This window comes from Pipistrellus hanaki (assembly GCF_964339955.1).
Source record: "Pipistrellus hanaki genome assembly, chromosome: 1".
Classification (NCBI taxonomy): Eukaryota; Metazoa; Chordata; class Mammalia; order Chiroptera; family Vespertilionidae; genus Pipistrellus; species Pipistrellus hanaki.
In genome coordinates, this window is record NC_140503.1 from 62,300,649 (window position 1) to 62,312,856 (window position 12,208).

The window sequence follows — 12,208 nt, forward strand, 5'->3', positions numbered from 1 at the left end:
GGAACTCAGATGGGCAAGATTCCGCCGGGACCGCAGCAGACACGTCTTGGAGGAGGATTTGACCGCAGGGAGAAAGAAGAGACTGCAGACACCAGCCAGGTGCCCTGACCCCAGCCCGATTCCAGGAACACTCGCTTGTTGTTTTATTCAGTCTGGCAGCCAGCGGGCCACACCCAGCGAGCAGGCTGTGGACTGTGGACCCCGCGTCAGGAGCACAGGCCGTTCGCTGATGTCACAGGAAGGCCCCGCTCGGAGAATCTTCGGTTGTGGCTTAGCTTCCAGCCACAACGAAAGAAGTGTAACATGGGGGAGGGGCAGGGCACAGGAGCTAGAGAGGAAAAAACCTGTTTGCCAAATGCCAGGGATGGTAGCAATGGCACCCTCCCCTCCATGTTGGACCTCAGCACTATGGCTAAGTGCCAGACAGTGACGGGGCGGCATCAGAGGGGCAGCACCTGGCCCTCAGGAATCCAAGCTGGCAGAGAGGGGAAGTAAAACCTAGTATTTGTAAGGGCTGATGGAGGGAGAAGGAGCGAGGGGCTTAGATTCACGGTGAGGTCACCGAGACACCCAGAAAAATGCTTGGGACACCTGGGGAAGGAACAGACTGAGGAAGCACTCCTGGAGGAAGCGAGAAATCAGCACGTCCCGCTGCCTGCGTGCAAAGGATTCTGTGGGGAGCAGCACCCCCTGCTGGCAGAGGGAAGAACAGCCCCTGTTCCAAACAGGACGATGGGTGGTAATTTCCAGCAGAAGCCAAGAATCAGAGGACAGAGGGGAGGGACGGGCCGACCATCCTGTCACACTTCCAGGCGAAGACACAGGGCCAAGGCTCGGAAGCACGCAGGACCCAGGCAGCTTCCCCGCGGCCCCCACCCTCCCGGGCCCCGCCCACTCAGCCAGCATCACCACGGTCCACCAGCTCCAGAGCCACAGTGCAATGCAGTTTAATGCTCTCCGCCATCACCAGCTCCCGCTGCCCTCCACGGGCCTCTGCCCGGGCACCCCTCACAGCGGACACCCAACAGGGTGCACACGCCCGCACCCCCTGCCGCACCGCCTTCCCCACCCCCACGCCCAGACTTGGAGGGGGTTCTTTTCACTCCTGCGCCCCGGGGGCAGACAGGAGAGAGGGCTTCCTCTGGGAGAGGAGAGGCACGGAGTGAAAGGGGAGAACGGTTCTCTTGCTCTAGACTAGGGGTGTCGAACTCAATCAGAGAAGGGGCCAAAATCTAAAATCCAGCCTAATCGCAGGCCGAATGGTCTACTGAACAGTCATAAACTGACAATGTCATAAACTGACAGCGGAGTGCAGTGATGACAGCGCGGTGCGGGCCACATTGCAAGGCCTGGCGGGCTGGATTTGGCCCGCGGGCCTTGTGTTTGACACATGTGCTCTAGAAGCTGAGCAGGAAGTGTGCCGAGAGCGAGAAGGAAAGCCGAGCTGTTCGATGCTGAGGGGGCGGGAAGGCGGTCAGAGGCCCGTGCCCTGTGCCGGAGGCGGGCTGCCGGCCTGGCGGAGCAGCAGCCCGAAGGCGGCCGAGGAGCAGCCTGAGCAGCGGGCAGGTGGGCTCAGCGCGGATACCCCATGGGCACCGGCTGTAATCCGCGCCCTCCTACAGCCACGGCCTCGCAGCAGCCCCCTCACCGCCTTCCTAAGACCCGGCGAGTCGCTGTGCTTGCCCGCCTGCCCTCCTACAGCCAGCTGAGGTGCTCCTCCTCGTAGCGCTGGGGGTCGATGAAGGGCCGGTCGATGGAGCGAATCATCAGCTCCCCGCAGTACACACACTCGGCCGCCACCAGCTCATCCAGGTCAGCCTTGAGCTGCTCCCGGCTCGGCCCCGCGGCGGCAGCGCCGCCCTCGGCCTCCTTGGCCCGGCCGGAGCCCTTGGCGGGGGGCGGAGCGGCCCCCAGCTTGCGCTGCAGCTCCTCCAGCCGGGCCTGCTTGTAGGCCGGCAGCCCAGGCCGCACGGCCTGCAGCAGGCAGTCCGCGTGGAACATGTGGCCGCAGAGGAAGAGGTAGAAGGGGCGGTTGAGCAGCGGGAAGTCGCAGGCGGCACACTTGTCCTGGGGCTCCACGGTGCCGTAGCGGCCCCGCAGCTCCTGCAGGTCCCGCCGGATGCGCTGGGCGCTGGCCGTGGCCTCCTCCATCTCCCGCTGCAGCTCCTGGATGTGGTGGTTGTAGGCCCTCAGGGAGCTGCAGATGGCCTCCTTGAAGTGGTCGATGGTGACGAAGTCGGGGAAGAAGGGGAGCACGTCCTCGATCTTGAGCAGGGGGCAGCTGGCCAGGCAGGCCATGGCGGTCTGCACGTCCTCCTCCTCCTGCACCACGTGCCGCGCGATCTTCAGCCACAGCTTCTTGCGAAGTTCCTCATCTTCCTCGGGCAAATCGGCGCACTGCTTGGCCAGGTCCACGTCCACCTGGGGGGCAGCCACGAGTGTTAGGGTCAAGCCTCCTCCCGCCCAGGACAGAGGCTGTGGGAGAGCCCGGCGCCGAGGGAGACCCTGGGCCTGAGGAGGGGCTTCTGGGAGCCGAGCCAGAAACCTGTGTCAGGGGTGGGCCCGTCCCCCCACAGCTCTGCAAAAGCTACTTATGACGGAGGGCTTCAATCTTAGTGAACTTAAAAACAATCACAATCCAATTTTGGGGCCCTGCCTTCAGACATTCAGTAAGTCCTTTAGGTAATAACTCATTTGATTCAACTGATTTGAGAAATGTCCTTCTGCATTTGTGACCGTAATACAATAGCTAGCGTGTGTGTAGGACTTACCTAAGCAACAGGCACTGTTCTGAGTGCTTTTCCTATTCAGCACTTTCATCTGAGGGAAGTACTCTCCTATGACCTCCTTCTTTGGATGAATCATCGGAGGCACAGAGAGGTTCAGAACTAGCCTGCGGTCACACAGCTTAGAAAGTGGGAGAATCGGAATTCAAATCCCAACTTCAGAGTCCCCGTGCTTAGCCTCTGTACTGCAGCACCTCTCCGCAAAGGAAGCCAGCGCCCCCGGGGCACAGCCACCTCTCGAACCCCTCAGCACTGACGTTGCTGCTCTCCCGGCCCCTCTCTTAGATGGCGACAGGACTCCCGGGCTCACCTGCAAGGCCAGGTCCACGGCCTCCTCGTACAGCTCCAGGACCTTGTAGACGTGGACGCAGGCTCGGTGGTGGCCGTGCTCGGCGCAGAGCCGCAGCGCGTACTTGAGGTCGTAGTGCACGCGGTGCGGGCTGGCCCCGGCCTGCTCCAGGTAGGCCAGCAGCGAGGCCGGCTGGCCGCGGGCGTACAGCGACAGCAGGTAGTTGTGAATGGCCTGCTCCGTCTCGCCCAGCACGTTCACGCAGAACTCCATGTAGCGGATGGCCTGGCTCACCTGCTGGGCCTCGCCGCCCTGGCTGTAGTTCACCAGGGCGGGGATGAGCTGCCGGGCGTCCAGCCGGCTGCCCATCTCGATCCAGGCGTCCACCAGCTGCCGGGGGATGTGGCGGATGAGGACGGGCGAGAACCTGTAGAAGAGCTGGGGGTCCCGGTGGCGGGCCAGCACGGCCAGGGCCTCCTCGTAGGCCTCGTGCTGGCAGTGGTAGGCCACCACCCGCTCGTAGTCCTGCATGATCACGGCGAAGTAGACCATGTGCTCCGTGTCCCCGTGGCTGGCGAGCAGCTCGTGCACGGAGGCCCTGCTGGCGAAGAGCGCCTCCTTGTGGCGGGGGCTGCTGAGGAAGGCGCGGAAGCGCTCCCGCGTCTCCCGGTAGGGGCCCAGGGCCTCGGGGTCGCCCTGCAGGGCCCCGAGCCGGCTCAGGTACAGCTCCGTCAGCCAGGTCGTCAGCAGCGTGGCCTGGGTGCGCTCGGGCGGCTTCAGGCTGGCCAGTTTGCGCTGCAGGAACTCAACCAGAGCCTCCTCCTGCCGGGCCTCCAGGAACTTGAGGGCGATCTCCTCGAAGTAGCTCTGGGTCAGGGCGTAGCAGCGGGCGCTCTCCAGGTAGCGGCGCTGATGAAAGCAGAAGTCGGCCTCCCGGGCCAGCACGGTGTCCAGGCAGTCGGGCCGCTCCCGGCAGTACTCCTTGGCCAGGTCGAAGCGGTTCATGTCCAGGTAGGTGCGCCACACGTCGCGGGCCTCGCGCTGCACGTGGTAGCGGAACACGGCCCGCTCGGTGTGCGCCCACAGGTGGCCGGTGGACGGGTCCTTCACCATGTGCCTCAGCGGCCCGAACTTCTCCAGGAAGTGGTCCCGCAGCACCACCTGCCCCGTCAGCGTGCACACCGCCTCCACCCGGTCCGCCAGCAGCAGCAGGAAGTGGAACTGGGTCAGGACCACGGCCAGGGGCGGGCTGGCGCCGGGGCCCACCCCCTCTGGGTACTCCCACACCCGCTCCTCGCTCAGCAGGGAGTCGGGGCGCCCGTGGTCCAGGGACCCGTACAGCACCCCGTCCCCCATCATCCAGGCGAAGGCCCGCGGCGCCGAGCGCAGTTTGGGGGTGTAGAAGGCCAGCTCGCTGTAGCCCAGGCTGCTGGGGAACTCGCGGAACGGGGGTGGGTGGTCCGCGAAGGCGGCGAAGAGCCCCAGGAAGCTCTGCGCCTCGGCTCCCTCCGGCGCGCGGCCTATGAACTGGAAGAGGCGCTGCCGGGTGGTGGCGATCACGAAGCCGCGCCCGTCAGGGCCCCGCTCGGCCTCGATGGAGCACACGGGGGCCGGGCCCCCCTCCTCGCTCAGGACGTACAGCGGGCGGAAGTAGAGGTCCGGGGCAGGGCCGAAAAGCCCGCCCTCGCTGGCGGAGAGCTCTGCCTCGAAGATCTGGCCTTGGGCAGTGCCAACCAGGATGGGGCCTGTGCTGCTCTCGGTGCCCAGGGCCTTGTTCCAGCCCACACTCTCCACCAGCTGCCCCTTCCAGCGTGCCAGCGGCCGCACCTTCTGTCCGTTACGGTTCACATAAAGGACCTCCGTGCTGCTCAGAGCAATCAGCAGGTGAAAGCCTGGGACAGGGGAGAGCGTGGCATCCCGGAGGTTGCTGCTATCCCACCCTCAGCCTCCTCCTGGCCCCTGCCACCCTCAGACCCCCGCCGCCAGGCAGTGACTCACCTCAGCCCCACGCCCGCCCGCCATCCTCCACTTACCAGTGTGGTCCAGGAACATCTTGTGAACTCGGGCATCATCCTTGCGCCCCAGCTCCACGTGGTTGGGTTCATTGGCCTTGCCCAGGTCAATGCTGTCAGGACAAGAGGAGGGCAGATCCTTTTCTCGAATCACAGACCTCCTTATAATTTGATGAGAGCCACAGCCTTTCTTCCCTGAAATCTACATATACACATAAAACTCTGAACACAATCCCACGGGGACCCTGAAACACAGGCAGGTCCTTAACCCTCAGCTGAGAACTCCCGAACCTCATTTTGAGAAGTCCACTAAGCAGAAATCTTTCTCCTCTACTCAACAGACCTCCAGTGCATCCAGGAAAATAAGCAGGGGTATGCCAGACTCCTGGGGTGAAAAATGAACAACAAATTGTAGCTAATGGTTACTGAGTTCTTTCTATATATCAAGCACCATGCCAAGAGCTTAATCTAGTATGATCTCAATCTTCACAATAACCTTGAGAAATACTCCTGTTTGAATTATAGTTCCCTTATTAGAATCTTTTTAAATTATATGCTCATTCTAACTAAAGAAATCATTGTAAAGATGTATAAAGAAAAAACTAATGATTTTCTTCTCAAACTTGTCATTCCCAACAGAGAACACTGATGCTAACAACTTTCTCCATATTTATAATATAGTGTTTTGTCAATTTTTACAAAAATGACTTCATAGTGCGTGTGTGTGTGTGTGGGGGGGGCGGGGGACACACCTTAACTTATAATTTGCTTTTCTCACTTGGATATTTCATGAGCATTCACTGAGTCAACAGATACAACTCTAACTTGTTTTAATAAATGCATATTTCTTTTATGGCTGAACCATAATTTAATCATCATTTCCTACTGGTAAGCATTCAGCTCATGTCGTTTTTCCTACCAGAGATAATGCTGCAATCATCCTGGCCAGTGTCCTCAGTGGTTAGAGCACCAGCCTGGCACTGGAGGGTCTCAGGTTCAATTCCTGGTCAAGGACCTGTTCCTCGTACCCCATTGTGGGTTTGTTCCCTGCCCATGGGCAGGGTGTGTGTAGGAGGCAACTAGTTGATGTGTCTCTCTCACATCAATGTTTCACTCTCTCTTCTCCTCCCTCTCCTTTTTACTGTCTTTGAAAAGCCATGAAAAAATATCTTCAGATGAGGATTAACAAAACAAATAAATACACAAACAAACAGATAAATAATGCTGCAATCAATATCCTTGAATCTGTATCCTTGCAACTAGTACTTTTATTTCTATAGTTATGTATTTCCCAAAATGGGATTGCTGGGTCAGTTATAATTTCAAATTTTAACAGACATTACCAATTATTTTTCCAAAAGATAGTGGCAATTTATACTCTCACCAGCAATGTATGAGAGTCCATTTCTCTGCATCTTCACCAGCAACACATATTACTGTTTTTAATTTTTGCCAATCTGATAGATTTTTTAAAATGGCATCTTAGTGTTACTTTAATTTGAATTCCCAGAAGTTAAAAATATTTTCAGATGTTTAGTGGAAATTTGGAGTTCCTCTTCTGTGAACTGCTTGTTTATATTCTTTGCTCTCCCTTTTCTATTAATTTTTAAGGGCTTTTTAAGAAACAAGGATGTAGATTGTTAGTCATGTGGAAAAACTATTTTCCCACCATCTTTTGTCTTGAACTGAACCATTGCTATTTGTTCTGTCACAATAGCAATTACTATGCAATTAATTATATCTTTTGCTTTTGGCATCTGGATTTTCTAGCTTAAGTAGGAAGACCTTCCTTCAGCCCAAGAACGTAGAAATTTATTAAATATTCTTTTCTTTAAAAATCCTCACCTGCCTGGTTGATGTGGCTCAGTGATCCTCTCTCATCATTGATGGGTCTATCTCTTTCTCCCTCTCCCTTCCTCTCTAAAATCAATAAAAATATATTAAAAAAGAGGAGGATCCAAGATGGCTGCACAGGTAAACAACTAACTGCAGCCGCACAACAACAATTTCAATAAAATACAACTAAAATATAAAATGGACATTAATCAGAACTATAGGAAAGTCGACTGACTGGAAATTCTACAACGAGAAGCAAGGAGAAAACCAGAAGGAAGAGCGGAGGAGCTGTAAAAGCCCAAGGTACGGAGACACGCGGTGCGCGCGGAGAGGACGGAGCCGAAGAGGAGGGAGGCTGAGTGCCTGGCTGGCATTCCCTAGCGGGAAGGAGATAAAAGCTCCAGACTGTGCTGAACCCCAGACCCGACAGCACTGAACCCCAGTTCTAGGCCAGACCCTGGGGACCCAGGCTCATACAGAGGGAGACTGGGCTGTAAGGCGGAACCCCCGGGGGAGTGGCGAAAGGCAGAGCCCCCGGAGGCGCGCACATTGTGCGCAGAGAAGGGACGGTTGGCTAACTGAACCCCAGTTCCGGGCTCATTGGGGGAGAGACTAGACTGTTTGGTAGCAGGCGAAACTCCAGGGCACCTCACTCTCAGAGGTGCTTGCAGCGAGTACTGAAGGACCCTGAGGAATACTGAGACTCAGGAGCAGCATAGGGCGTGGCTGACGGAAGCCAAGGCTGTAGGCTCCACCCTGAAACTCCGCCCCATCAGGGAAGCTGCAAAAATGCCAAGACAACGAAATAGATCACAAACGAAAGAAATGGAGGACAAAAAGAGACTGGATATAGAGTTCAAAACCACACTTATAAGGTTGTTCAAGAATCTCCTAGAAAAGGCCGATAAAATAAATGAGACCTATGAGCATATGAAAAGGGATCAACTAGAAATAATAAGGGATCAACTAGAAATAAAGAATACATTGTCTGAAATAAACAATATTATACAGAGTCCTAAAAACAGAATGAAAGATCGCAAGAATCAAGTCAAAGATTTGGAACATAAAGAGCCAGAAGACACTCCTCCACAGAAGCTAGAAGGCAAGAGAATCCAGAAAATTGAAGATAATGTAAGAAACCTCTGGGACAACTTCAAGTGAACCAACATCAGAATTATGGGGGTCCCAGAAGATGAGGGAGAGCAAGATATCGAAAACATACTGAAAGAAATAGTGACAGAAAACTTCCCCCACCTGGTGAAAGAATTAGACTTACAAGTCCAGGAAGCACACAGTACTCCAAACAAAAGGAATCCAAAGAGGACCACACCAAGACACATCATAATTAAAATTCTAAGAGCAAAAGACAAAGAGAGAATATTAAAAGTAGCAAGAGAAAAGCAGGTAGTTACCTATAAAGGAGCACCCATATGATTGTCAGCTGATTTCTCAACAGAAACCATGCAGGCCAGATGGGAATGGCAAGTAATATTCAAGATGATGAATAGTAAGAACCTACAGCCAAAAATAATCTACCCAGCAAAGCTATCACTCAGAATCGAAGGCCAGATAAAGAGCTTCACTAATAAAAAAAAGCTAAAGGAGTTCATCACCACCAAACCAGAATTATATGAATTGCTGAAGTGGGTTCTTTTGGAAGAGAAAGTAAATAAAGATAAAAACCATGAACAACAAATACGTAACTATCAACAAGTGAATCTAAAAACCGAGGAAATTTAAAAAAAATCTGATGAACAATATTAACTGTTGAATATAATAGAATCAGAGGTATGGAAGGGGAGTGAACTGACGATTCTTGGGGAAAAGGGGAGAGGGGTGTGTGGGAAGAGACTGAACATAAACTGTGCACTTATGGATGAGGACAATGGGGGGTGGGGAAAGAGCAGAGGGTGGGGTGGGAACCTGGTGGAGGGGAGCAACGGAGGGGGGGGGGAAGAGGAACATCTGTAATAATATGAATAAAGATTTAAAATATATATATATATATATAGAAAGAAATCCTCATCTGAGAATATGTTTAGAGAGAGGTAGGGAGAACGAGAGAGAGATGGGAGGAGGGAGAAACATTGATGTGAGAGAAACATCTATCAGTTGACTCCAGTATGCGCCCCGATTGGAGATGAAACCCCGCAACCTCGGTATGTGCCCTGACCGGGAACCAAACCCGCCGTCTTTATGGCGCATGGGATGACAGGACAACACTCCAACCAACAAAGCCACACCAACCAGGGTGCGTTGTTTATTTTTATTTATTTTCTTTTTATGCATAGTTTTTTTATTGATTTCAGAGAGGGAGAAAGAGATAGAAACATCAATGATGAGAGAGAATCATTGATCAGCTGCCTCCTGCATACCGCCCCCCCCCCCCCACACACACACACACTGGGATTGAGCCTGAAACCCTGGCATGTGCCCTTGACCAGAATTGAACCCGGGACCCTTCAATTGGCAGGCTGACACTCTCTCTCCTGAGCCAAACCGGCTAGGGCCAGGGTGCATTGTTTATATTTTATATTTAAATAACGATAACGATTTCACCTAGAATTTATTTCTGTGACATAGAGGTTTAGCTGTTTTATCCCAAGTAATTATTCCTGGGATAATTTGCTAATACCTTTGTCAACTTATATATGTATTTATTTCCAGATGTATTAAAATACATTATCTCAATTTTTTAAAATATATTTTTATTTATTTCAGAGAGGAAGAAAGAGAGAGAGAGAGAGAGAGAGAGAGAGACAGAGAAAGAGAGATCAATGATGACAGAGAATCACTGATCAGCTGCCTCCTGCATCCCCTACACCGGGGATCGAGCCTGCAACCCAGGCATATGCTGTGACCGGGAATTGAACCATGACCTCCTGGTTCATAGGTTGACGTTCAATCACTGAGCCACGCCAGCCAGACCATATTTCCCTTTAGAGTGGATTTATTCAGGATTCCACTGACCCATGTGACTAAGTGGGGGGCTGGTATTATCTTTATCAGATGAAGGGATGCATTTAGAGACTGGCTGACTTACTCAAGATTCCAGCGCTGGCAAGTAGTAGAGCTAGAATGTGAATCCAGGTTCATCTTATTGTTAACTACCACCCTACACTGGTTCTCTTGGGGAAGAATATTTCCTGAAAATTCCAAATCCCCTGTTTCACCTGCCCCGAGAAGTAGCAAGGCACGAGTTCGTTAACAGTCCCAAAGTATCACCAATCCACTCCTATTCCCACATGTCCGGCCCTCACTCACCGGAGCAGTGCGTCCTTGCCCAGGCTCATGCAGAGCTGATTGCAGGAGACGACAAGACTGGTGATCCGCTCGGACGGGGTGAAGTCAATGCGCTGCTTCGTGAAGATGGGCACTTCTTTCTCCAGCGGGGCATTCACATACCCTACAGGGGAGAGGCAAAGGGAAGGTTAGCGATGGGAGAGAGGGAGAAAGGCAAGAAACAGCAACAAGCTGCTCCCGCCCTAGCCCGTTCGGCTCAGTGGATAGTGTCAGCCTGCAGACTAAAGGGCTCAGGTCCCTTTCCAGTCAAGGGCACATACCTCTGTTGCAGGCCTGATCCCTAGCCCTGGTCAGGGAGCGTGCAGGAAACAACCAATCAGTGTGTCTCTCTCATATCGATGTCTCTCTCTGTCTACCCCTCCCTTCCACTCTCTCTGAAAATCAATGGGAAAGTGTCCTCCGGTGAGGATTAACAACAACGAAACAGTGCTGCTCTCCACTTTCCCAACAGAGTCCTACCCAGGGCCTTGGTTAACTAACCAATATGTCAGGTAGCTTACTAATCACCTCTGCATTCGGGGTCCTGGGCTCTTCCCACCCTTCGGACAGAAGTGAGGAATTGATTCTTGGAACCCCTGGGATGCTGTGGATGCTGTCACGCCCTGGTGTACCTGCTCCCAGTGGTTATGGGGAGTGGGGGTTGGGCATTTTCCCTTATCAATCTTTGGCCCAGCAACCCCAGCTCAACTAAAGTCATCTAGCTTCACCCTCTCCCCTCCTCCCTGCCCGTGCAGTAATGCTCTCAGTGAGTCTACAGGGAACCTGGGAAAACCGTTCCAATCAGCTGGTTAACAAGCAGAAGTTGCTTTCTCTCTGGCTTTACTTCATTCCTTTACCATTGCTCAAAACCCCCAGCACTTCAGACCCCTCTGCCAATTCTGTACTACTTTCTGCAAAAATGTCTCCTCTCAGTGCCAGGCTTCACCCAGCTCTAGCAAAGGCCTAAAACACTTCATTTCCTCCTGTTTGGGGACGAAGTTAGCTCTAGGACCATCTCTCCTTCTCCTACAACACCCGCCTTTCACCAGTTTCTTTCCCCAGTCTCTTCCTCCCATCTCCAGAAAGGCCCTCGAGAAAAGCACAGAATCAGGTGAATCTTGAAGCCTATTATTCTCAGTTCTCCCAACTGCAGCCCTGCAGGCAAGTTACTTCTTTATCTGGGTCCCAGTTCCCTCTTACAAGGACCCTAGTGGCAGGGCCCGGATCACGCGGCTGCTCTTTCAAACTTCGACCATCACCACGAGAGACCGGGGAGCACCAGGGGCCTGGACCCAAACTGCACGCCCAGGAGGCGAACCAGGGCTCTGGGAGCCACCCTCCCTCTCCTTACCCGAGTGGGGGATGCCCACGCTGGGGCAGCCGGGCTGCAAGACGGCCGAGCGGGACAGGGAGTCCTCGTACTCATCCAGGATGGACGCCATGGGGCCTGGCTTCGGGACTCGCCGCCCCAAGGGTTACAAACGGGGCTTCCGCCAGGGATCCCTGCGCCCCGACTGGAGCCTGCGATTCCCCAGCTTCTACACAGCGATCTGACAGACCTGGCGATCGCCGCCCTCCTGCTCTTTAAAATCCCGAGGACCTTCTCGCTGTCGCCTTACGGAACGAGATGGCTCAGGAGCGCTCCCCCTGGAACCTGGAGCAGTCCTGCACCCCACGCCCGCCGCCAAGAGATCCCCGACCCCTTAGCGGAGCTCAGGTGATCCCCACTCGCCCCGGTAGCTCAGCTGACTCCCGCCCCCTGGACGCGCGCCGACTACGTAACTTCCGGGTTCTCAGGCCCTCTCGTGCGCGGGCGCAGGAACTTCGCGGGGCGGCCACTGGGTGGCGTCGCGAGAGGGGCGGGGCCAGGAGGGGCGGGGCCGGGCGGAGCGGACGGGGCCAGTCATATGGGCGGGGCCAGGCGGGGCGGGGGCGGGGCCTGGACCCAGTCCTCCCCTGAGGGCGGGAACCAGAGTGCAGCTGCGGTTCCCAGCTTGGGGCGG

The 12,208-nt window shown here is 54.4% G+C and overlaps 1 protein-coding gene across 1 annotated transcript; it reads right to left on the reverse strand.

Moving 5' to 3' along the window:
* Window positions 1-931: 931 nt before the first annotated feature.
* Window positions 932-11,980, reverse strand: VPS18 (VPS18 core subunit of CORVET and HOPS complexes). The gene is made up of 5 exons (XM_084904539.1): window positions 11,557-11,980; window positions 10,188-10,329; window positions 5,109-5,200; window positions 3,097-4,967; window positions 932-2,421 (listed from the first exon to the last, which is right to left on the reverse strand). The coding sequence occupies exons 1-5, from the start codon at window positions 11,645-11,647 to the stop codon at window positions 1,696-1,698; spliced, it is 2,922 nt and encodes a 973-aa protein (XP_084760665.1). The 5' UTR covers window positions 11,648-11,980; the 3' UTR covers window positions 932-1,695.
* Between the last annotated feature and the right edge of the window lie 228 nt (window positions 11,981-12,208).